Genomic DNA, 27,119 nt, shown 5'->3' with positions numbered 1-27,119 from the left:
AGGCAGTGACACACTCTGAGTGCACTACAACCAGACGTGGTTGAAGCACACACTACAGCGTGAGCTGCACTCACACACCAGACCTTGCAGACAGCGGTGAACAGTACAGAAAACTGTCCACTAGCACTGCAAGGCACAGCAATTTATAAAGTAGCTTGGGTAAAGCAGAATAGAGCAAATAGGTAGCTAAAACTGTCCCTCAGAACAACAGCGTCCTATCCCTAACTGAATTCACAGCAGAGTGAGCTCAAAATGGCGGCGGCGGCTTTTATAGTGCATCATGACATAATTTCAGCAGCCAATCACTGCCATGCCATTAGTTAACATGCCTACATGCCTAACAGGATGTGCCCACACTTCTTAGGATCCTCATTGGCTGAATAAAATGAAACTGGCTCATTGCATTATGGGAACTTCCGATTCCGGTATACGATATTCTAAAAGTATCGGAATTAAGTATCGGAATTCCGATACCGCGAATATCGGCCGATACCCGCTATTTCAGTATCGGAATGCTCAACACTATTCAAGATAGCTTCCTTGCTTGTTGCAAGCATCTGTTGTGAAATTCAGATGGACTGCTTATACTAATATGAAATATGAGCATAGAAGCGATGTGGCAACACTCTTCTCTGAGTACAAAATAGGGAAACAATAGAAACGAGAAGTAGGTGAGAATAATGTGATGTTCTCCAGTGCCAGACTGAAGAACGCAACGAAAGGAGAAGGGAGTTGGTGAGCATTATGCAGTATGATAAGAGACATATATTCATGTATTTCTTTATTTATGGTTAATATGTGTCATCTATAAAACCGGTGTCTACTTACAGTAAGTGGCAGACTGGCCTTTTTTGGGTCTCCCCAGCCGCCAGGGTCAAGGTGTGTCTGAAGATCCCTGAATATTACAGCACACAGTTGTCACAGGGCAAATACTGAGTCACTTACAAATGTGAAATCCAATAGTCTAAAGGACTTTCTAAAGATGATCAACATCAGATCTAACATTTCCATAGGAGCTGTTTATGGCTGTAGGTCCATGATGGGATCTAGGTGGAAAAATAAGATCAGATAGCAGCAGATTTTAGGAAAGTGTCTAATCTGCTCACTATGTTTACATGAGATTGAAGGGATGCAAGTGTAAGGAGGCTTGTAAGCCATGCAATGCTCCTCTGGGAAATTAAATATTGCCCTCTGAAGAGACAATTTGCCTATGTCTATATGATTATTTAAAATATTCTTTGAAAGTTTACTACCAAGAATCTTAGTTAACAGATTTTTTCAAAATCAATACATAAAATGAAGCATTCTAACCTCACCCCTCCATAACACTTGACTTCTAATATGTCCTGACCCTTGATTGGCCGCCGCTGTTGCGATTCAGTGGTGACTTGACCATCCTGGATTAAAAAGAAAGTCTCGAAGAAACATAGTAATAGGGAATTAAAATTGTGAGCCTTAATGTTTACAGTGATCATGTCTACATGATGGAAGGAAAGTATATATTGGTACTATATGAAAAACAATATTGTTAGAGTGTCTCTTCCAGTAATAAAGGCTGGATGTGAGCTCTGTGTGTCTCTCCCAGTAAAATAGGCTGGATGTGAACTCTGTGTGTCTTTCCCAGTACATTAATATAGACTGGATGTGAGCTCGGTGTCTCTCAATTAATATAGGCTGGATGTGAGCTCTGTGTGCCTCTTCCAGTACAGTAATATAGACTGGATGTGAGCTCTGTGTCTCTTCCAGTAATATAGACTGAAGGTGAGCTCTGTTTCTTGCAGTATTATAGGCTGGATGTGAGCTCGGTGTCTCTTCCAGCAATATAGGCTGGATGTGAGGTCTGTGTGTCTCTCCAGCAATATACGTAGGCTGTATGTGAGGTCTGTGTGTCTCTTCCAGTAATATATAATGGATGTGAGGTCTGTGCCTCTTCCAGTAATACAGGCTGGATGTGAGGTCCGCGTGTCTCTTCCAGTAATATAGGCTGGATGTAAGCTCTGTCTGTCTCTACCAGTATAGTAATATAGGCTGGATGTGAGCTTTGTGTCTCTTCCAGTAATATAGGCTGGATGTGAGCTCTGTATCTCTTCCAGTACAGTAATATAGGCTGGATTTGAGGTCTGTGTGTCTCTTCCAATAAAATAGGAGGGATGTGAGCTCTGCATGTCTCCCTGTAATATAGGTTGGATGTGAACTCTGCAGGTCTCCCTGTTATATAGGATGGATGTAAGCTCTGAGTGTCTCCCAGTAATATAGGCTGGATGTGAGCTCTGTGTGTTTCCCTGTTAAATAGGCTGGATGTAAGCTATATGTGTTGCTCTCAGTAATATAGGTTGGATTTGAGGTCTGTAGCTATTTCCCAGTAATATAGGCTGGATGTGGGATCTGTGTGTATCTCCTGGTAAAACAGGTTGGATGCATACATCTCTCCTAGTAATATAAGTTAGATATAAGGTCTGTGTACAGTATAGACCAAAAGTTTGGACACACCTTCTCATTTAAAGATTTTTCTGTATTTTCATGACTTCGAAAATTGTACATTCACACTGAAGGCATCAAAACTATGAATTAACACATGTGGAATTATATACTTAACAAAAAAGTGTGAAACAACTGAAAATATGTCTTATATTCTAGGTTCTTCAAAGTAGCCACCTTTTGCTTTGATGACTGCTTTGCACACTCTTGGCATTTTCTTGATGAGCTTCAAGAGGTAGTCACCGGAAATGGTCTTCCAACAATCTTGAAGGCGTTCCCAGAGATGTTTAGCACTTGTTGGCCCTTTTGCCTTCACTCTGCGGTCCAGCTCACCCCAAACCATCTCGATTGGGTTCAGGTCTGGTGACTGTGGAAGCCAGGTCATCTGGCGTAGCACCCCATCACTCTCCTCCTTGGTCAAATAGCCCTCACACAGCCTGGAGGTGTGTTTGGGGTCATTGTCCTGTTGAAAAATGAATGATGGTCCAACTAAACGCAAACTGGATGGAATAGCATGCCTCTGCAAGATGCTGTGGTAGCCATGCAGGTTCAGTATGCCTTCAATTTTGAATAAATCCCCAAAAGTGTCACCAGCAAAGCACCCCCACACCATCACACCTCCTCCTCCATGCTTCACGGTGGGAACCAGGCATGTAGAGTCCATCTGTTCACCTTTTCTGCGTCGCACAATGACACGGTGGTTGGAACCAAACATCTCAAATTTGGACTCATCAGACCAAAGCACAGATTTGCACTGGTCTAATGTCCATTCCTTGTGCTCTGTAGCCCAAACAAGTCTCTTCTGCTTGTTGCCTGTCCTTAGCAGTGGTTTCCTAGCAGCTATTTTACCATGAAGGCCTGCTGCACAAAATCTCCTCTTAACAGTTGTTGTAGAGATGTGTCTGCTGCTAGAACTCTGTGTGGCATTGACCTGGTCTCTAATCTGAGCTGCTGTTAACCTGTGATTTCTGAGGCTGGTGATTTGGATAAACTTATCCTCAGAAGCAGAGGTGACTCTTGGTCTTCCTTTCCTAGGGCGGTCCTCATGTGAGCCAGTTTCTTTGTAGCGCTTGATGGTTTTTGCAACTGCACTTGGGGACACATTCAAAGTTTTCCCAATTTTTCGGACTGACTGACCTTCATTTCTTAAAGTAATGATGGCCACTTGCTTTTCTTCACTTAGCTGCTTTTTTCTTGCCATGATACAAATTCTAACAGTCTATTCAGTAGGACTATCAGCTTTGTATCCACCTGACTTCTGCACAACACAACTGATGGTCCCAACCCCATTTATAATTCAAGAAATCCCACTTATTAAACCTGACAGGGAACACCTGTGAAGTGAAAACCATTTCCGGTGACGATCTCTTGAAGCTCATCAAGAGAATGCCAAGAAGGAGAGTCATGGGGTGCTACACCAGATGACCTAGCCTCCACAGGGTGAGCTGGACCACAGAGTAAAGGCAAAAGGGCCAACAAGTGCTAAGCATCTCTGGGAACTCCTTCAAGAATGTTGGAAGACCATTCCCGGTGACTACCTCTTGAAGCTCATCAAGAGAATGCCAAAAGTGTGCAAAGCATTCATCAAAACAAAAGGTGGCTACTTTGAAGAACCTAGAATATAAGAAATATTTTCAGTTGTTTCACACTTTTTTGTTAAGTATATAATTCCACATGTGGTAATTCATAGTTTTGATGCCTTCAGTGTGAATGTACAATTTTCAAAGTCATGAAAATACAGAAAAATCTTTAAATGAGATGGTGTGTCCAAACTTTTCGTCTGTACTGTACATCCAGGGTCCTATTGTCTTAGCTGGTTGATATATCACATATTAATAATATAATACATATAATAATCAGAGTAAATCATTTTGTTTACTTGATTTCTATTTATTCATAAAGTAAGACAATACACACATCATCTCAACCAAAAGTTCATCTAAGTGTCAAGATGTGGCACATAAGGCACAGCAGCTTGTGGATCAGTCGTGCGATTATTCTCCTCTTCTGGAAAGGTAAATACAATGTACTGATGTCTTTATGATATGAATTAGAGTTGTTTTGACACATTCAAAATTACCCTCCTTTTCTAGTGATCTTATTATGTGTGTAAAAAATAGTAGTATATTGCAGTCATCATACTATATAGCGCTGTGTACTTATTGCTCATTTTGCCCTTCTACCTGAGAAATTCTCTTTTTCCTACATGAATTATCATTAGAACTACAATTCTACATCACTGCAAAGTCCATGGCAAGGGAGAAGAGTAGAGTAGCGGGGTCGGGAGTTGAAGAGGAGATGGCGCTAGGCTGCGAGTGACTTTACAGTGATGTAGGATTGTAGTTCTAACGAAGACTCATGCAGCTTAAAGAGACATCCTGTTTCTACTTAGAGCATAGAAGGATTCAGCAAGTCACGTGATGTCATAGACCGAATGGAAAAGAGAAGGATTAACTAGTTAGAAAGGCAAAATGAGCAAGAGTTAGTACACAGTAGTGTTTTATAATATGATGATTGCTATGCATTAAGAGAATAAAAGCTTTAATGGGAGTGCTTCTTTAGTAACGCTTTAACTTAAAGGGGTATTCCCATCTCCAAGGTCCTATCCCAATACTGTATGCAGTAGATGTAATAATAGTAATATTAGCAAATATCTCCAATTAGAAATGTAGTATAGTATTTTAGATTCGCTATCTCTCTTACCTCATGTGCAGCGCATCGCAGGACCTTAGGTATCCATGGTTATGACCACTAGCAACTAGCTAACTAACTGTGACTTTATCAGTGCACGTAACTATGGATACCTAAGGTCCTGCGATAACTGAACATGAGAAAAAAGACATAGCAAATCAGAAAAAATATACTACATTTCTAATTGGAGATATTTGCTAATATTATTATTATTACACCTACTACATATTGGGATAGGATCTTGGAGATGGGAATACCCCTTTAAGTCAGGTTTGGTCAAAAGAAAGTTTTTATCATATTCTCTATACAAAAAATAAAGGGAGTTCAAAAGTAACGGTCAAAACTGGTCATTTATGTACGATGTGATGATTCCTCTTCCCATTGTGTGGAACAATGAGGTTGATCTGAAAAAGGGAGTAATACACTGATTCTTTCTATCCTGTAGAGGATTTGATAAGATCAACCGTGGCTGGACCTCCTTTTCTGATTGGCCCTGTAGCTCTGTGCTTCAATTTTAATAAACTATTAAAATAATAATAAAGGATTAGTGAAGAACCTTTGTTTATATCTTAATAGATGGTATAAAACATGTACACTACTAACAAAAGATTTAATAACAACATCTAATGATGAGCGAGCGTGCTCGGCACTGCTCAGTACTTGATCAAGCATCGGGGTGCTTGGGCATGCTCGTTACTCAGCCAAATATCTCGTGCTGATCAAGAAAATGCTCAAGTTCCCATCAAGCATGTTTTGCAGCTGTTAGGCAGCTAATAAACATGCAGGGATTGCCGCCATACAGAGTAATGTCGTTGCCATGTTGGCTACTGGCATTACTGTGATTAGCCGGCCTTATCGAGTCATGGGGTCTTTATAAGACCCTGTGACGCGATGCTCGGCATACTATCCTCCCTCCCGCCTCTAGACACCTGAGATTTTTACTGTCACTGACCTGGCGCCGAGATGTGGGAATGGAATGGGGAGCAGTGAATGTCCATTTTGAATTTACATCTGATTAACTGGGCAGCGCGCAGCTCTCACTCCTCCAGTGCTGACCACAAGAATATTACAGAAGTGATAGCTATAAAAGTTACGTATCCTGAAAAGGCTGCCCAAGCGCAATTTCAGGATATCATTAGTATAGTACAAAAAAATCCACCTGACAGATTCCCTTTAATGTATTAAATAAATAAATGTAAAAAAAAATGACCTAAGGTCCCTCATTTTTAATAACCAACTAAGAGAAAGCCTATAACTGGGGCTGATATTACTGGGCTGAGAAGGGCCAAATAACCAGGGACCCTCCCAGCCTATTGATATCAGCTCACAGCTGCCTGCTTTGCCTTTGCTGGTTATAAAAAAATGGGAGTGGACCTTAAAAAAGTCATGTGCAGTTCCCTGTCATGCACCAATCCTGTGGCATCTGCAGGCTGCTATTTTTAGGCTGGGGAGGGCCAATATTCATGGATCTTCCCGGACTGATAATATAAGCCCCCAGCTGTCTGCTTTTCCATGGCTGGTCATCAAAAAATATTTTAAATTATTTATTTACTTCTCAGCAGCAACCTGGGAGTAAAAGATGCGTCCAGGCACCTTTCCCATACTGTTCCCATTAAATTTGAGTGCTCTTTCTATCCATTTCAACAATTCTCCTGCCTCTCCTCCTTCTCTTGTTATTGTCTGCCGAAAAAATTCTCAAGTTTCCCATTGACTTCCATTGTACTCGTTACTCGAGTCGAGGATCCGAGCATTTTCTTGCTGTCTCAGCACTAACATCATCCTTTACCTTTCCACTGGTTACAAATGACTTCTGATGGTTCTAATAACAGCTGTTTTGTGGTGGCTTCTAGTGTCCAATCCCAGGTTTTGGTGTTGGATATTAAAGTATCTAAAAACCATTAATTTGACTTTTATTGAATTGAAAAGGTCATAGCTGAGGATTAGAGAAAAAAAAACTTAATATATCAATATATTTGTGAATTATTTAATACTTAGAATTCCTAATATGTCACAATGAAATGTTTCATCCTTCTACAGGTATCACATGCCAGGTGCCACGCTATTCCATCCAAGTGCCATTTAGAGTCAATGTACAGGAGGGTCTCTGTGTCACGATTCCTTGCACCTTTACTGCTAATAGTAGGAATACATTCAATAATACCTCTGGATACTGGATACGGAGGCAGGAACCTTTTTATCCATTTTATATCGTAGCCACCAATGATAAATCCAGTGTTGTGAAAAAAGCAAACTTCCATCTAATGGGGAATCCAGATACTGGAGACTGCACCCTGACCATCACTGACGCCAGGAAAGAAGACAATGGGATTTATTACTTTAGATTCGAAGCAAGTAAAGACAGTGCAGTGAAATACAGTTATGACATAGATGCAAGGACCGAAATTAGTGTGACTGGTAAGTAAATGTGCCCGAATTGTACAGAAACCACCAGATGCAAAAATTAGGATCTACTTTGAAGGGCCACGTTATTAAAAATTCCTGACCTTTCATGACTGCAGCTCTTATCTGTAGATATTACTCCACGGAGTGCAGCCTGAAATCAAGTAAACAAGTTTTTCCGTGGATTGATTTTAGTGTGACTTCACAAAGAATTGGAAAAGTTGAGTGAAATTCAAACAAGGAATCATCATCGATAATGGAATAGATAGGGACAGGATTTCAAGAAGTGAGAACATCATGGGGCTTTCTTGGTCAATAATGTCAAGAGTATTCCTAAAATGGTGTGATCAAGGAAGAATATACATCAATAGACTTAAACAGCTCGTCGATGAGGGGTCAGAGAAAAGTGTCACAAATTGTCCTCAAGAGCAGGTGAAGAACAGTAAAGCAAATTGCACCTAAATAAAATGCTGGTGTCCAACTGTTTCTGAAGGAATACCTCATCATTCCTTAGCATGGATGGGCTAAAACAGCCAATAACCAGTTTGATTGCCATTGCTGTCTAATAGAAACAGAAGAGCAAGACTTCAGTGTGCAAAAGAGCAAAAAATGTATCATTGAACTGTGGAAAAACATTGCCTGGTCAGGTGAATTCAGATTTCTTTTGCTGATGTGAAGGTCAGACTTTGATGAAATTGGCATCAATGTATGACCCTCATCTTGCTTGGCCAGGTGAATCAAGATTTCTTTTGCTGATGGAAAGGTCAGAGTTTAGTGAAATTGGCATCAATGAATGAGCCCTATGTTGCCTGGTCAGGTGAATCCAGATGATTTCTTTTGCTGATGGAAAGGTTAGACTTTGGTGATATTGGCATCAACGTGTGAGCCCTATCTGTTGAACATCAACAATTCCGGTTGGTGGAGGTAGAGTAATAACATGGCATCAATGTATGAGCCCTATCTTGCTTGGTCAGGTGAATCCAGACTTCTTTTTCTGATGGGAAGGTCAGGCTTTGGTGAAATTGGCATTAATGTTTGAGCCCTATCTTGCTTGGTCAGGTGAATCCAGATTTCTTTTGCTGATTGAAAGGTTAGACTTTGATGAAATTGGCATCAATGTATGACCCTCATCTTGCTTGGCCAGGTGAATCAAGATTTCTTTTGCTGGTGGAAAGGTCAGAGTTTAGTGAAATTGGCATCAATGTATGAGCCCTATGTTGCCTGGTCAGGTGAATCCAGATTTCTTTTGCTGATGGAAAGGTTAGACTTTGGTGATATTGGCATCAACATGTGAGCCCTATCTGTTGAACATCAACAATTCCGGTTGGTGGAGGTAGAGTAATAATGTGGCATCAATGTATGAGCCCTATCTTGCTTGGTCAGGTGAATCCAGACTTCTTTTTCTGATGGGAAGGTCAGACTTTGGTGAAATTGGCATCAATGTATGACCCTCATCTTGCTTGGCCAGGTGAATCCAGATTTATTTTGCTGATGGGAGGTCAGAGTTTGGTGAAATTGGCATCAATGTATGAGCCCTATGTTGCCTGGTCAGGTGAATCCAGATTTCTTTAGCTGATGGAAAGGTTAGACTTTGGTGATATTGGCATCAACGTGTGAGCCCTATCTGTTGAACATCAACAATTCCGGTTGGTGGAGGTAGAGTAATAACATGGCATCAATGTATGAGCCCTATCTTGCTTGGTCAGATGAATCCAGACTTCTTTTTCTGATGGGAAGGTCAGGCTTTGGTGAAATTGGCATTAATGTTTGAGCCCTATGTTGCCTAGTCAGGTGAATCCAGATATCTTTTGCTGATGGAAAGGTTAGACTTTGGTGATATTGGCATCAACGTGTGAGCCCTATCTGTTGAACATCAACAATTCCGGTTGGTGGAGGTAAAGTAATAATGTGGAGAATTTTTTCTTGGAATAGCCTGAGTCTTCTGATACTGTACCTCTGTAGAAGCTTGGACAGTAGAGTTAACCTAATCATTGCAGTTCTTCTATTAAGGACACTTTCGGCACTAATGCACCATACCTCACTAGGCACATATTCATGAATTACTTCCAAGAACATAAAGACATTTTTTTCCTTCACACTATCCAAATCCTAAACCAATAGAGAATTTCTGGACAAAGTAGAATGGGCTGTTCAAAGCATGTCACTACCTCCATCTGTAAGAAGCTGTCTTGTATGTAGAGCGTCTTCGGCACCCACTGGAACCTATGCCGCAATGAATTACTGAGATTCTAAAGGCCAAAGTATGATGTCTCTAATAAAGTGTCCATTCAATGTATTCCAGCATTCTGTGACACTATAATGTATGATAGTTGCAAGTGATATGAAACACATAACTATTTTGAGTACTTTATTCTCCATTTATTCTACGATTATATCATACCTCAAAAATATCTAAATCTCTCCTAAAATGTAGTACTCAAAAACTTGAAATATCAAATTAGGTAAAATATACATATCATGAGGAATAAAATGTGCAACTCCTACTCTGTGTTATTTATAGCCTGCCTTATATCCACATGACCAGTATGTTAAAACCTTTTTAAAAGGAATTGTATATGTCATGGATGTGTCAAAAAAGACAGACAGTTACCCTGCAGTTGGTTGCAGGAGATCTCTTTGGTTGGCATTACAGACACCTTCTTAGAGGCTGTCTATAGGACCCAGCAGCTCCCGTCCTGTGGCTAATTTTACTCCATGGCCTGGATGTATAAATTCCTGCTGTGTGTCAGAAGGAGGTGCCGGTGATGTTCATTACTCCTTGTGTCGGCTAGAGCGAGAGCAGCATTTCTTCCGCTCTGGTGCTTGAGGATGTGTGCTCATTTGTCTGGAGTTGTCTAAAGCTAAGCATTTTCCCTTGTCTGTCCTCCCTTGTTGTCTTTAGTGTTCAGTGGGGATCAACTAGTGTTCATCCCCTTCCTCCCCTAGTCAGGGCCAATTGCCAGGGAAAGACAGGGCGAGGAATGCGTGCGGCGATTGAAGAGCCAATATAGGGACGTTAGGGAGACAGGGTGATATTCTATCATCCAGGAGGTCTCCACTTCCCCCTTTCCCTAGAGTTTGGGTTTCCTTTACCTTTGTGTTGCACTAAGTCTTTCCAACACCTTGCGTGACAGTATAAACCTAATTCTTCTCGCTGGTTACATTGTAGTAGTCATTTGACTGACATAAGTGGACTCATGATATATCTTCTGTCTCACTGACCATCCCTTGAGTAGATCTCACAGAAGAACCAGTCATCGCAGACCTTGGGACAGTAGTTGCTGGTGTGACTAAGACATTGACATGTGCTCCTCCAAGAGACTGTCATCCAACATCCTTAAATTTCCAATGGAGAAAGAGTGGTGTGGCCGACGTCTGGAAGAAATCATCAACTCTAACATTTATCCCATCTCTAAATGATCACCAGAAAAACATCACATGTGAAATGACAAACTCCAAAGGGAGGACAACCAAGAAAACCATTCTTCTCGATGTCTACTGTAAGTACATATTATTTTTACAAATATTTATTTTCTTCAGCAGTGGACTGACAATGTTTTTGCTTTCGTTTTTACTCCTCACCTTGGAGAGACCATCATTTTTTCATTTGTTCCATCAACATATCTGTTTGTGGACTAATTTTTTTGTGGAACATGAAATTTTGCATGACACCATTTACTTTTCCATATTATGTTAAACAAATGGATGCAAATCCAAGGGAGGTGAAATTGTCAAAAAAAAGTATTTTGTTTTTTTGGATTTTGTTTATATAATTTTAATTTAGCCTTAAAATTACATTATAAATTTGTATTACGAGACAGTACATTTATGATAAAATAAAATTTGTAGCTTTTTTATGGTTCTCAACTTAAAAAAAACGTTCACAAAAATGGTTGTATCACTGTAATGTGACTCTGTCAGTGGTCTCCTGCCAGTTCTAAAATGGCTACTACATACAGGCTTAGGCCACGGCCCCACTATCAGTATTTGGTCAGTATTTTTTCTCAGGAGTGGGAGCCAAAACCAGGTGAGGAACAATCAAAGAAAAGGTCTAATAACAAGAAGTGCACTAATTCTGCATTGATCACCCACTCCTGGTTTTGGCTCCCAATCCTGAGAAAAAATACTGACCGAATACTGACCAAATAGTGATAGCGGGGGCCATGGCCTTAGGCAAGCCACTCCACCTACAAGATCCCACGGGTTGCCCTAGTCTTCACTGTTTAATTCCTGTACAGGGATCTTGACTTAAACAGGGACCCCTGGGCTGAAGCCATGGAACAAGGTGCTGTACGGGAGTGTAGGCAGGCAGGAGTGGTCACGTAGCCGGGTCAGAACTAGAGATGAGCGGTGTTCGACTAGAACTGTTCGCCAATCTCAAATTCGAGCTGTTTTGGGCGGTGTTCGAGTTGTTCGACGAACCCGAACGATTTGCAAAAAATTCGGCTGTTCGAGGTTATGTTCGATAACTGTTCGTGCACCAAAAGCGTGTCCTGCATGTCTGGCACTATTTAGAGCACCAATCATGCAGGGATTGTCTGCCACTCACTGTAATGCCACAGCCATGGTGGTTGTGGCATTACAGTGATTGCCCAAATCGATGGGAACAGTGCCAACAGTGAAACATGAAAAGCCGGCAATTCAGCAGCGGCATACACCGGTACCCGACAATTTAGAACCGAAAGAATAGAGCTTCACACATAGATTAGATAGATATAAACATGTCAGCCACATATATACGAAGTACAGTGAAAGTGTTGCTTCCTGTACTTGTCATTTAGCGTAAAGGATTTATAAAAAAAAATAATAGTGTTTTCATGCACCGTCTCTTTAAAAAAGCCGGCCGGCAATTCAGCAGCGGTACCTGACAATTTATAACAGACAGAATAGAGCTTCACACATAGATTAGATAGATAGAAACATGTCAGCCACATATATACGAAGTACAGTGACAGTGTTGCTTACTGTACTTGTCATTTAGCGTAAAGGATTTATCAAAAAAAATAATAGTGTTTTCATGCACCGTCTCTTTAAAAAAGCCGGCCGGCAATTCAGCAGCGGTACCCGACAATTTATAACAGACAGAATAGAGCTTCACACATAGATTAGATAGATAGAAACATGTCAGTCACATATATATGAAGTACAGTGATAGTGTTGGTTACTGTACTTGTCATTTAGTATTAAAATAAAGGATTTATTATTAAAAAAATTGGCGTGGGGTTCCCCTTAATTTTAGGCTCTAGCGGAGCTTAAGCAGACGGCTGGGGCAGATGTTTGAAGCCTGGGAAGGGGGTAATACCCACGGAGCTTCCCAGGCTACTAATATCAGCCCCCAGCTGAATACATAGCCTTTACTAGCTATTAAAATGGGGGACCCCCCCAAAAAAATGACGTGGGGTCCCCCCTAATTTAATAGCTAGCAAAGGCTAGGCAGACAGCTGGGGGCTGATATTAATAGCCCAGGAAGGGAGCCATGAATATTGGCCCCCTCCCAGGCTAGAAACACCAGCCATCAGCCGCCCCAGAAATGGCGCATTCATAGGATGCGCCAATTCTGGCACTTAGCCTCGCTCTTCCACGCTGCCCTGGTGCGGTGGCAGGGGGTAATAGGGTTGGGGTTGATGTCAGCTTATAATGCCAGCTGACATCAAGCCCAGGTTAGTAATGGAGAGGCGTCTATAAGACACCCCCATTACTAACCCCATAGTCAAAGTTAAAAAAAACACAAACACCCAGAATAAAGTCCTTTAATTGAAATAAAGACACAATCCTTTATTGTTCTAAATTAAACCATACTTACCGTCACACCCATTCCAGCTGAAGCCAACGATCTCCTGCAATAAAAGAAAAATAATAAAGCAACCTCATCCTTACCTTTCCATGGTTCCCACGACAGCTTCAGCTCTGCTACATCGAGATGACAGGCTGGACCGCAGCAGAACGCTGCCATCCAGCCTGTCATCCCGCAGACACTGAGAAGCGCAGGCTTGCTTGCGCTGCTCAGCGTCTCTCTGTGACGACATCCAGATGAGCCGAGTTCATGTCCAATGAACTCGGCTCACCTCATGCACGTCACTGACAGCGTGGGAAAATTCTCACGCTGAAGCGGTGAGGGCAGGAGAATTCTCCCACGCTGTCAGTGACGTGCATAAGGTGAGCTCATGTCCAATGAACTCAGCTCACCTCCTGCACGTCACTGACAGCGTGGGAGAATTCTCCTGCACTCAGCGCTTCAGCGTGAGAATTCTCCCACGCTGAAGCGCTGAGTGCAGGAGAATTTTCCCACTCTGTCAGTGACGTGCATAAGGTGAGCTCATGTCCAATGAACTCAGCTCACCTCCTGCACGTCACTGACAGCGTGGGAGAATTCTCCTGCACTCAGCGCTTCAGTGTGAGAATTCTCCCACGCTGAAGCGCTGAGTGCAGGAGAATTTTCCCACGCTGTCAGTGACGTGCATGAGGTGAGCCGAGTTCATTGGACATTAACTCGGCTCATCTGGATGCCCTCACAGAGAGACACTGTGGAGCGCAAGCAAGCCTGCGCTTCTTAGTGTCTGCGGGATGACAGGCTGGATGGCAGCGTTCTGCTGCGGTCCAGCCTGTCATCTCGATGTAGCAGAGCTGAAGCTGTCATGGGAACCATGGAAAGGTAAGGATGATGTTGCTTTATTATTTTTCTTTTATTTCAGGAGATCGTTGGCTTCAGCTGGAATGGGCGTGATGGTAAGTATGGTTTAATTTAGAACAATAAAGAATTGTGTGTTTATTTCAATTAAATTACTTTTTTCTGGGTGTTGTGTATTTTTTAAATACTTTACTAGAAATTCATGGTGGTCATGTCTAATATTGGCGTGACCCCATGAATTTCGGGCTTAGGGCCAGCTGATAATGCCAAGCTGGCCCTAACCCCTTTATTACCCAGTGAGCCACCGCATCAGGGCCCTGGATGAGTTGGGTACAGCGCCAGAAGATGGCGCTTCTATGAACGCGCCATTTTCCGGGGTGGCTGCGGACTGCAATTTGCAGCGGGGGTGGCCCAGAAAGCTTGGGCCTCCCTGCGCTGTGGATTCCAGCCCCCAGCTGCCTAGTTGTACCTGGCTGGACACAAAAACAGGGCGAAGCCCCACGTCAATTTTCTTTAAATTATTTCATGAAATAATTAAGAAAAAAAGGGCTTCCCTATATTGTTGTGTCCGGCCAGGTACAAATAGGCAGCTGGTGGTTGGGGGCAGCCCGTTCCTGCCTGCTGTACCTGGCTGGACACAAATATAGTGCGAAGCCCCACGTCAATTTTTTTTAAATTATTTCATGAATTTCCTGAAATAATTTAAAAAAATTGAAGTGGGGCTTCGCACTATATTTGTGTCCAGCCAGGTACAGCAGGCAGGAACGGGCTGCCCCCATCCACCAGCTGCCTATTTGTACCTGGCCGGACACAACAATATAGGGAAGCCCTTTTTTTCTTAATTATTTCATGAATTTCATGAAATAATTAAAAAAAATTGAAGTGGGGCTTCGCACTATATTTGTGTCCAGCCAGGTACAGCAGGCAGGAACGGGCTGCCCCCAACCACCAGCTGCCTATTTGTACCTGGCCGGACACAACAATATAGGGAAGGCCTTTTTTTCTTAATTATTTCATGAATTTCATGAAATAATTAAAAAAAAAGTACGTGGGGCTTCGCCCTATTTTTGTGTCCAGCCAGGTACAACTAGGCAGCTGGGGGCTGGAATCTGCAGCGCAGGGAGGCCCAAGCTTTCTGGGCCCCCCCCGCTACAAATTGCAGTCCGCAGCCACCCCGGAAAATGGCGCGTTCATAGAAGCGCCATCTTCTGGCGCTGTACCCAACTCATCCAGGGCCCTGGTGCGGTGGCTCACTGGGTAATAAAGGGGTTAGGGCCAGCTTGGTATTATCAGCTGGCCCCAAGCCCAAAATTCATGGGGTCACGCCAGTATTAGACATGACCACCATGAATTTCTAGTAAAGTATTTAAAAAAAACACAACACCCAGAATAAAGTACTTTAATTGAAATAAAGACACAATTCTTTATTGTTCTAAATTAAACCATACTTACCATCACACCCATTCCAGCTGAAGCCAACGATCTCCTGCAATAAAAGAAAAATAATAAACCAACCTCATCCTTACCTTTCCATGGTTCCCACGACAGCTTCAGCTCTGCTACATCGAGATGACTGGCTGGACCGCAGCAGAACGCTGCCATCCAGTCTGTCATCCCGCAGACACTGAGAAGCGCAGGCATGCTTGCGCTCCTCACTGTCTCGCTGTGACGGCATCCAGATGAGCGGAGGTCATGTCCAATGAACTCGGCTCACCTCATGCACGTCACTGACAGCGTGGGAAAATTCTCACGCTGAAGTGCTGAGTGCAGGAGAATTCTCCCACGCTGTCAGTGATGTGAATGAGGTGAGCTCATGTCCAATGAACTCAGCTCACCTCCTGCACGTCACTGACAGCGTGGGAAAATTCTCCTGCAATCAGCGCTTCAGCGTGAGAATTTTCCCACGCTGTCAGTGACGTGCATGAGGTGAGCCGAGTTCATTGGACATGAACTCGGCTCATCTGGATGTCGTCACAGAGAGACGCTGAGCAGCGCAAGCAAGCCTGCGCTTCTCAGTGTCTGCGGGATGACAGGCTGGATGGCAGCGTTCTGCTGCGGTCCAGCCTGTCATCTCGATGTAGCAGAGCTGAAGCTGTCGTGGGAACCATGGAAAGGTAAGGATGAGGTTGCTTTATTATTTTTCTTTTATTGCAGGAGATCGTTGGCTTCAGCTGGAATGGGCGTGATGGTAAGTATGGTTTAATTTAGAACAATAAAGGATTGTGTCTTTATTTCAATTAAAGGACTTTATTCTGGGTGTTTGTGTTTTTTTTAACTTTGACTATGGGGTTAGTAATGGGGGTGTCTTATAGACGCCTCTCCATTACTAACCTGGGCATGATGTCAGCTGGCATTATAAGCTGACATCAACCCCAACCAAATTACCCCCTGCCACCGCACCAGGGCAGCGTGGAAGAGCGAGGCTAAGTGCCAGAATTGGCGCATCCTATGAATGCGCCATTTCTGGGGCGGCTGACGGCTGGTGTTTCTAGCCTGGGAGGGGGCCAATATTCATGGCTCCCTTCCTGGGCTATTAATATCAGCCCCCAGCTGTCTGCCTAGCCTTTGCTAGCTATTAAATTAGGGGGGACCCCACGTCATTTTTTTTGGGGGGTCCCCCATTTTAATAGCTAGTAAAGGCTATGTATTCAGCTGGGGGCTGATATTAGTAGCCTGGGAAGCTCCGTGGGTATTACCCCCTTCCCAGGCTTCAAACATCTGCCCCAGCCGTCTGCTTAACTTCCGCTAGAGCCTAAAATTAAGGGGACCCCCACACCAATTTTTTTAATAATAAATCCTTTATTTTAATACTAAATGACAAGTACAGTAACCAACACTATCACTGTACTTCATATATATGTGACTGACATGTTTCTATCTATCTAATCTATGTGTGATGCTCTATCTTTCTGTTCTAAATTGTCGGGTACCGCTGCTGAATTGCCGGCCGGCTTTTTTAAAGAGACAGTGCATGAAAACACTATTATTTTTTTTAAATAAATCCTTTACACTAAATGACAAGTACAGTAAGCAACACTATCACTGTACTTATTATATATGTGACTGACATGTTTCTATCTATCTAATCTATGTGTGAAGCTCTATTCTTTCTGTTCTAAATTGTCGGGTACAGATGCTGTATTGCCGGCCGGCTTTTTTAAAGAGTCGGTGCATGAAAACACTAATATTTTTTTTAATAAATCCTTTACACTAAATAACAAGTGCAGTAACCAACACTGTTACTGTGCTTCTTATATGTGTGACTGACATGTTTCTATCTATCTAATCTATGTGTGATGCTCTATTCCTTCTTGTCTAAATTGTCGGGAACCGGTGTATGCCGCTGCTGAATTTGCCGGCCGGCTTTTTTAAAGAGAGTGTCTTCTGAGCAGTTTGTCAGCTTTTGGACACCTTTGCAGGTGTTTTCTATGTGTTTCTATGTGTTTTTGTTTGCCTGCCATTGGTTTTAACGGTGTTCGATGGTGTCCTAAGGTGTTCGACGAACAGTTCGACGAACAGTTCCTCGAACATCCCGGTGTTCGACGAACCGAACCGAACCCGAACACTACGGGGGTGGCTCAACACTAGTCAGAACCAAGATGTCAGGAAAAGGACAAAATCGGATAATGCAAAAATGGCCAATAAAACAAACCCATGTCAAAAACAACAAATAAACACACTATCATGTAGCTGATCTAACAGAACTAAAACAGAGGAGCATAAGGCTTTATCTGGCAGTTTATGGAACTAGGCTGGAAGCTTAAATAGGGTGTGGTGCTCTCCAACTGGCTGAAGCAGGGAGTTGATAACTCCAGCTGGACAGCACACACACCCATACTGCCAGATTATACAGCACTGTAGGTCCCAGCCATCCTAATATTAGTGTCTCGACAGAGCCTGAGCCATCCAGAGCTTCTAGTTCCAATGTCTCTTCTATCATGAGCACCACCCACAAAATGAATATGGTGGTACCTTGTGACACAAGCAGATATCGCAGACGAAAGGTCCCAGAGGAGATATGACAATCACCATAATGTAAGAGCTGTAACCTTTTTTTTTTTTGTTCAGTTGAGCTGTACGAGAACTCATCATTTGCAGGATCAGCCATAGTAATCAGTGGTACCATTTTGGGGTTCGCGTAACTTTCTGATCTTGTTTTATCCCACATTTTTTGGAAAGATAAACTTAGAAATTAAAAGATAACACGGCCGACATCCGAAGTGTATGTAGTAGCCTCAGCTTCTTAATTCACCCCAAACATGTTTTCAAGGTCTTAAAGGGATACTGTGATAGTTATAGAACACAGTTTCAGACACTTTTATGGGATAAAGTATTTATTAAAATTTTGCGGCTTTATGTTATATTATGTAACACATCGTGACAGTATAACAAGTCACAACAATGGGAATGTGATTTCTTAAACAAATTTTCCTTTGTAGCCCTACCTAGAAGCATGGAGATCACCATTCATTCTTCTAAAGGTATGATAATATCTTTCTATACTTATTTTACATTTATATATAAGAAATCTTAGCTTTATGAAAAATAACTGAGTATGCCTTTAGGCATTTGAAGTTACTAGAGTATGGAAGATAAAGATGGAATCATATAACTCTGGTTAGGTCCAGCACAATGAAGGACAAACTCGTAGATTGGAAAAATTTTGCCCCTTCAATGTGATAAGAAAGGAATTATTGGTTGAGGTTTGTGTGTAGTAATCCAAATCCAAAGGATATGCCATAAATGTACATTCGACACCAACGACACCCAAAACTATCTCGAGAGCATGGCCTTGCTGCACAGTACTGTTAATGCTGAAGTAGGGTAAATTCCATTACAATTGAATGGGAATTCTGAGCCCGGCGCCATCTAAATCCTCAGGATTGATGGAGGTCTCCTTAGTGAGTCTGACATCTACTGAACATTTATGACATAGCCTGTGATTATAGTGTATATGTAAGAGATAAGAAACCCCTATAATGATGCTGTAGTGAGCTCATGTGACCACCACTTTTTTTTAGATGATTAATGCACCATTAAGTATCAATGAGGATGTGCGACCATTGCTACACTAACCACGTATCGAAAAGATGATCGCACATGCTCAGTAATCTTTCAATCTTACAGGGATCTTCTACACTAACCATATATCGAAAAGAAGATTGCACATGCTCAGTGATCATTCAATCATTCAGGGACCTTTGAGACCCCCATTCTCCTGATTGATCATGGTCCCAATAGTCGATCCCCCAGCAATTGTACATTGATCACCAATCCTGGTGATAGATGATATACTGTATATTGCGTATGGTGCAACGTCTTTAAGCTCACAATGCACAATTCATGTACTGATGTTTCCTCCATAGTTTCTGAATAATTTCTTACAAATTGGTTTATTTTAACAACTGAATCAAGGGCCAGTACAAAGATAAAGTAAAAATTTTCCAAGTGGATGGGACAAGTGAAAAATAATAACTCAGTCATATTCATCTACTAGCTCCCAACTGAATCCTCCAAAGATCTCTTCATGGAGGAAGAGGTGAAGTCTTCATTCCACCATCTGTGACTTGTGATTGGCTGCAGCAATTAGGTGACTTTGAGCAGAGCATCACCATAAAACTTCCAATAATGCGTTACTATAGTCACCTGACAGCTGCAGCCTATCACAATCTGCAGTCGTCTTATTGCTGGTGGAATGGTGAGGATTCCTCTTCTTGTGTAAATGCCTACCATGGAATGGCCATATGGGTGCTTATGGCGAATATTACCTAGTTTGTTGTTTTTTATAGCTCCAAGCCCCCTATGCACTTTTTGTTTTGCCCAGAATGGCCTTTAATACAATCTTATGGCCCTCTGACTCTTTAATCCAGAAGGGCTCAGAACTCCATTCTCTTTTAATCAACATTACCTCAAGTGTCTTTTTTTTCGTACTTCCATTCTCCATTTTCCACTATTTTACCTAGACTTGTCCTTCGATCAATATTTCCTATTTGATCTATTTTTTGTTGCATAATGGTAACATATTACAGGTGGAGATCTCCCAGTGGATCAACCAGTGCTTATGGATGAAACGGAAACATTGACCCTTGTCTGCCGAGCCAATGATAATCCAACTCCCAATGTGATCTGGGTAAAGGGGGAAATTGACATGGAGACAACTAGAATTAGTGACAGTGGGTTGTCAGCAATCATAAATGTGACATCCTTGATGGTCGATGTCTACCGTTGCCTGGCATGGAACGCATTTGGGTTTACAGAACGACGTATTAAAGTTGGAACAAAACCTGGTAAAACAAATGTTGTCATCATGTCTTATGTGTTAAGTATTTTCGAAGGGGAATACTTTAAATTTCTATAAAGATGGGTTAGTCTGTATTACAGGCACTTCTGTGCTATGGAGCTGCATTGTTCTGTATGGAAATACTCTACCCAAGAAACAATAATTTATGGGATTGCTTCTCATGTGGCACCATGTCATGGAAAAGATTTCAAGAATAGAAAATGAGAAACAAAAAAATATTACTAATGTAGGACCCAACCCTGGTCATAAGAATGGCTTCCAGGAGGACATATGGCTTAAATACTAAAATCCCCAAAAAACATCAGTTGATAATGTTATAGTAAAAAAAAACAAATGAAAAGAAAAGGGTAAAGTCTATGGCCCCAATTCATCATTCATCACTATTCTTTTCTTGTCTTGTAGCATTCATTGCCAGTTTTTGCACCTAATTTTTCAAAAATCATCTTTATTTTCTATAAACTTTTTTGGAACTTTTTAGTGCAAAAAGTTGCAAATTTTTCAAAATATAGCAAAAAATTATCAACTTTTTTTTAGCCTACAAAAATCACTCTAAGGCAAAACTCGGTGACGCTTGCGTAAAAATGAAGTAACTTTTTGAAATGTCACAAATGATGAGTCAGGCAAAAAGCAACTGGAAAACATTAATCTCCACTCACAATGGTGAACTAAAAAAAACAAAAAAGAACAGACTAAAACATAAAAAAGTGACTTTAAGATGTACAAATAAAAAGATTAAAATAGAGCTAAAAAATGTCCAAAACTAGGCAAGCCACAGAGCAAGGATGAATGGGCCACAAAGTGTGGTCAAATAAACTCATTAGGAAATGCTCGTGGCATATACAGTACAGACCAAAAGTTTGGACACACCTTGTCATTTAAAGATTTTTCTGTATTTTCATGACTATGAAAATTGTACATTCACACTGAAGGCATCAAAACTATGAATTAACACATGTGGAATTAAATACTTAACAAAAAAGTGTGAAACAACTGAAAATATGTCTTATATTCTAGGTTCTTCAAAGTAGCCACCTTTTGCTTTCATGAGTGCTTTGCACACTCTTGACATTCTCTTGATGAGCTTCAAGTGGTAGTCACCGGAAATGGTCTTCCAACAATCTTGAAGGAGTTCCCAGAGATGCTTAGCACTTGTTGGCCTTTTTGCCTTCACTCTGCGGTCCTGCTCACCCCAAACCATCTTGATTGGGTTCAGGTCTGGTGACTGTGGAGTTCAGGTCTTCTGGTGTAGCACCCCATCACTCTCCTTCTTGGTCAAATTGCCCTTACACAGCCTGGAGGTGTGTTTGGGGTCATTGTCCTGTTGAAAAATAAATGATGGTCCAGCTAAACGCAAATCGGATGGAATAGCATGCCGCTGCAAGATGCTGTGGCAGCCATGGTGGTTCAGTATGCCTTCAATTTTGAATAAATCCCCAACAGTGTCACCAGCAAAGCACCCCCACACCATCACACCTCCTCCTCCATGCATCACGGTGGGAACCAGGCATGTAGAGTCCATCCGTTCACCTTTTCTGCATCGCACAAAGACACGGTGACTTGAACCAAAGATCTCAAGTTTGGACTCATCAGACAAAAGCACAGATTTCCACTGGTCTAATGTCCATTCCTTGTGTTCCTTAGGCCAAACAAGTCTCTACTGCTTGTTGCCTGTCCTTGGCAGTGGTTTCCTAGCAGCTATTTTACCATGAAGGCCTGCTGCACAAAGTCTCCTCTTAACAGTTGTTGAAAAGTTGTGTCTGCTGCTAGAACTCTGTGTGGCATTGTCCTGGTCTCTAATTTGAGCTGCTGTTAACATGCGATTTCTGAGGCTGGTGACTTGGATAAACTTATCCTCAGAAGCAGAAGTGACTCTTGGTCTTCCTTTCCTTGGGCGGTTCTCATGTGAGCCAGTTTCTTTGTAGCGCTTGATGGTTTTTGCAACTGCACTTGGGGACACTTTCAAAGTTTTCCCAATTTTTCGTACTGACTGACTTTCATTTCTTAAAGTAATGATAGCCACTCATTTTTCTTTACTTAGCTGCTTTTTTCTTGCCATAATACAAATTCTAACAGTTTATTAAGTAGGACTATCAGCTGTGTATCCACCAGACTTCTACACAACACAACTGATGGTCCCAACCCCATTTATAAGGCAAAAAATCCCACTTAATAAACCTGACAGGGCACACCTGTGAAGTTAAAACCATTTCCGGTGACTACAACTTGAAGCTCATCAAGAGAATGCCAAGAGTGTGCAAAGCAGTCATCAAAGCAAAAGGTGGCTACCTAGAATATGAGACATATTTTTAGTTTTTTCACACTTTTTTTTTAAGTATATAACTCCACATGTGTAAATTCATAGTTTTGATGCCTTCAGTGTGAATGTACTATTTTCATAGTCATGAAAATACAGAAAAATCTTTAAATGAGAAGGTGTGTCCAAACTTTTGGTCTCTACTGTACCTTTGAATAATGTTCTTTTGGCTCCCGTCAAAATAATCAAGCAATTAATGCCATTTCTCTGGATTTGTTCATTTTGAATACCAAAAATTTCAAATTCACCACAATCTATTTTTTGGGAAATTCATAGTCAAGTCGATAAAGATAAAGGAAACATGCGATATCCTAAACCTGGCCAGTATCAGGATCTTTATCCCAGGCTCTAAGGTAGTTCTGCTAAAGTTGGCAAATTCTTTGCCATCCTCCAATGCATCTATGATGGCGGGTCAGCTGGCGTCCCTTCGCCGACTAGTTGTTCCACTGTTATAATACTATGAAATATGAAGCTAATTGTTATTTTCTGTGTAGTCTGTACACAAAGAACCGTGGACTCTGCCATCATTATTGGGATCGTTATTGGTAATATTGCCATCCTCATTCTTATTATTGTGGGATCCTGTTATTTTCTGAGGAAACATGTGGAGAAAGGTAAGGGTGGATAATGTTTTCTTCATTAAATATAACCTTTTACTGTTAGAAATCTATACATAATGTTGAATAAAATTGTAGAGATTTTGCTGGATGTTTATACTCGTCTGTATTCTCTACCTCTTTGTGATTTTCTCTCATATATCTGTTTTCCTTGTGCTTTCCTTTTCTGGTGGTTTTTCCTTTATATTTTGGTGCCCAGTCGTAGTTGGAATCAGGAGGACAGCAATGGTTGGAGCAGTGGTTGGAGCAAGGCATCAACATTGTTATGGCAGTGGTGCTCGGCTAGAGCCATGCACCATGAACAAGATGTCCTAAGCATGGTGGGGTGGAGAAGATCTTTACCTGCATTGGAATGTATTGTGAACCAAGGCTTATGGATCACTGGGATGCAGTTGAGAGGGGAAGCCTAATATATTAGGATGTAGAGAGGGTAGTAGTATGGTATGTGGCTGAAGCCTCATGTTGTGCCTTGAGAACCTGTTCGATGAGAGCAAAACTTAATACTTTTAAATTTGGGGCATACAGCTAGCTAAAATGTTCTTTCTTTTCTAGCAAATAAATCTCTGGATTCCAGAACACAAGTAACTGAAGTAACTGAATCCACATATCAGGTAGGAGAGATTCATGGGAAATTATTGCTTGTTAAATAAATAAGTACCATAGTTCTATCCCATCCCATCTTATTGGACTATGAAGCGCAGCCACTTAACGGGAACCTATCATCAGGTTTTTCCCATATAAAGTAGGGCCAGCACATTTAAGCCCTCATATGTAACATTCTAGAATGCCATATATAAGTCCCCAATCTACTCCGCGTAACACAAAAAGTAGTTTTCATAATACTCATCTATGGCGCAGTCCAGTCTGACGCGCGTCTCTGGTCTTGATCTGGTGCCACCTCTCTGCTTGCGATTTCCATCTTCTTTCTTCCTTCGTGTGGATGACATGTCCTACCTCATCCACAGTGTCCTTCGTCACATTCCTTCGTTGTATTCTAAAAATCACCTGGCCTAGTGTAAATAATAACAGTATTTTGTAAAAGAAAAATTGTTTGGGTTGCCAAAATTTGGTTTCTCTTGTTTTCTAAGAACTGTAAAATTTTTTTCCTTAAATGGATCTGCGTAATGGTTTTATTTTTTGCATGGCAAGCTTTGGTTTTTACAGTAGTCATTTAGAGGTACGTGCAACATTTTTTGTATTTTTGAGGGAAGTTTTGCGACCGAAAAACTGCAAATCTGACTTTTATATTTTCTTTTCCTTGTCATTTACCTTATGGGTTAAATTAATTTATATTTTTATAGATTGGACTTTTGTGGATGTAATATGTGATACCAAATATATTTATTTTTAGATTTTTTTTTTTTTTTTTAGAAAACAGTGGTGATTCAAACTTTTAAGTTTTATTTTAATTTTTCAAAGCTTTGTTTTAACTTTTTTTAGTCCTCTAGGGGATTTCAATTTGATTATACTACTGAAGCCCCAGAGACTGGACTTTACTGGAGTACAAAGATGCTGTAGACAGAGACTTTCATTAGGACCCCAGCTGTCTTGCCCAATCACAACTCCATTAAGGCACCCAAATAGTTTCAATATTGGGAATATGCCTTCAACTGTCCCTGTTAATCTCTGATAGTGGCATTTAGGTGGCTAAACAATAGTGGTCAGAGGGAGCTCTGATCCCTGGGGTTCGAGGTAGGTGCTGGCAGCTGTCAACCTGCACATGTACAGCTGATGTTGGGAAGAGGAGGACAAATTCTCTTAGCGCTGCATGTTGTTTGATGCTCAACTCACAAAAATAAGTTTGACCTATGTTGTTATTTTGCTTTTAACTATGTTTTTTGATCATTTTTTCATTTCTAGGAACTAAAAGGGCAAAAAACAGATATCTACTACAACATGAGAGCACAAAAATAAAGAAGACTTTTATTACGTGATTTTACTTATTTCGGCACTATATTCTGCAAAGTTGTTCAGACATTGTCACAAATGGTTTGTCACACGATTGATCCTTGGACTCCAGTGCTGCAAGACAACAGTTCTAACTACTGAAAACTTTTTGTCTCTGGTGCACTCACTCTCCTCTTGCAATCTTGGACAACTTAGACCACTACTGGCTTGGTAAATGTTGCAAGACTTAAACTCCCAGTATTCCTTGACAGACATTAAAGGAAATCTGTTAACAGGTTTTTGCTATGTTATCTGAGGACAGCATAAGGTTGGGACCGAGATACAGATTTCAGTGATATGTCACTTACTGAGCTGTGTGTTTCTATTTGAATAGAAACAGTGTTTTATCGACAGAAGATAATCACTTCAGGACTAGATGTCTCATGCCTGCTAGTCCTGTTGATCTGGGAAACTCCGCCCTCACACTGATTTTAAGCTTTTTGTCAATATACAGTGTACACAGAAAGCTGTTAATCAGTGGTGTTGGTGGGATTATGCACAGCTCAGCATTCTGATGAATTAATGTTTTCTCACCAGGAGATTATCAATGCCTGGACTACATGGCTTGAGAGCTCTGGTCCAACCACTCCCCCTCCTCTAATAAGCAGCTCACTGACAGTAGACAATGTACATAGAAAGTTATGGTGTGGGTGAGGTTAGCTTTCTGAACTGTGCTTCATGATATATCTATGAACTCTGATTGTATCACAACTGCTGTACCCAGTAAACTAAGTGACACATTATTGGAATCAGGGCGTATATTCCTACATTATGCTGCTAACAGATGAGTTAGCAAAAACTTGGAGACAGATTTCATTTTCCCACTGGGTAATGATTGGCTGCAGTGGTCACATGTCCATATGACCTGAATTGTTGTTCCAGACGTTCCAGACAAATGGGTATGTCACCACTGTGGTCAATCACCGACCTCTGCGGTGATCTTTTGGTCAGCTCTAAAGTCACTGATTGGCCAAAGCAGTCATACATCTATCCTTTCTAGAGGAAGCAATGAGAACAACAAGGACAAAAACAGGTCTAGAAAGGGGATCGTTCCGTAAATGAGTATGATTTTTTTTTTTCATTTTAAATCAGTCTTGGAGTTTTTAAAGAAAAAAAATAAATACATGTGGGATGGGGAAGGGAGGACCCAGTTAACATGTTGTTATCCCATAGTTTTATGTATTGCTTACTAATCAGTTATGAATTTCTTTTAGCCATGCAAAGTATAGTAATTAGGGATGAGCGAGTATGTTCTGTCCGAGTATGCTCGGGCCGAGCTCCGAGTATTTATAGCTGCTCGGTGATATGGTTGAATCGCTTCCGTGTGCATGATTTGTAACTGTTTGACAGCTTTATTACATGTGAGGAATGTGTAAGAAATAGACATTCCTCACATGTAATAAAACAGTCAAACAGTCGCAAATCATGCACACGGGAGTAGTGTTGAGCCACCCCCGTAGTGTTCGAGTTCGGTTCGGTTCGTCGAACACCCGTGTGTTCGCCGAACTGTTCATCGAACTGTTCGTCGAACACCTTCGAACACCATTAAAACCAATGGCAGGCAAACAAAAACACATAGAAACACATAGAAAACACCTTCAAAGGTGTCCAAAAGCTGACAAACTGCTCAGAAGACACAACTAACACATGGAAAAGTGACAAGTACATATAGTCATGTGAAAAGAAAAGAGGTGGAGGAGTAAAAGGAGGGGGAGACACAAATATAGGCATGTCATGCCTTTC

The 27,119-nt window shown here is 41.4% G+C and overlaps 1 protein-coding gene across 1 annotated transcript; it reads left to right on the top strand.

Moving 5' to 3' along the window:
* Positions 1 to 605: 605 nt before the first annotated feature.
* On the top strand, positions 606 to 26,763 carry LOC141172001 (sialic acid-binding Ig-like lectin 13). Its single transcript, XM_073655762.1, has 9 exons — positions 606 to 735; positions 4,381 to 4,493; positions 7,207 to 7,584; positions 10,806 to 11,069; positions 18,637 to 18,678; positions 20,227 to 20,484; positions 23,307 to 23,426; positions 23,982 to 24,040; positions 25,290 to 26,763. Exons 1-9 carry the CDS (start codon positions 686 to 688, stop codon positions 25,341 to 25,343), a joined length of 1,338 nt encoding a protein of 445 aa, XP_073511863.1. The 5' UTR covers positions 606 to 685; the 3' UTR covers positions 25,344 to 26,763.
* Positions 26,764 to 27,119: the final 356 nt, after the last annotated feature.

This window comes from Phyllobates terribilis, unplaced genomic scaffold, assembly GCF_046119375.1.
Source record: "Phyllobates terribilis strain yellow unplaced genomic scaffold, ASM4611937v1 Scaffold_12__6_contigs__length_324123572, whole genome shotgun sequence".
Classification (NCBI taxonomy): domain Eukaryota; kingdom Metazoa; phylum Chordata; class Amphibia; order Anura; family Dendrobatidae; genus Phyllobates; species Phyllobates terribilis.
The sequence above is the reverse complement of the archived record's forward strand: the minus strand, read 5'-3'. Positions and strand labels throughout refer to the sequence as shown.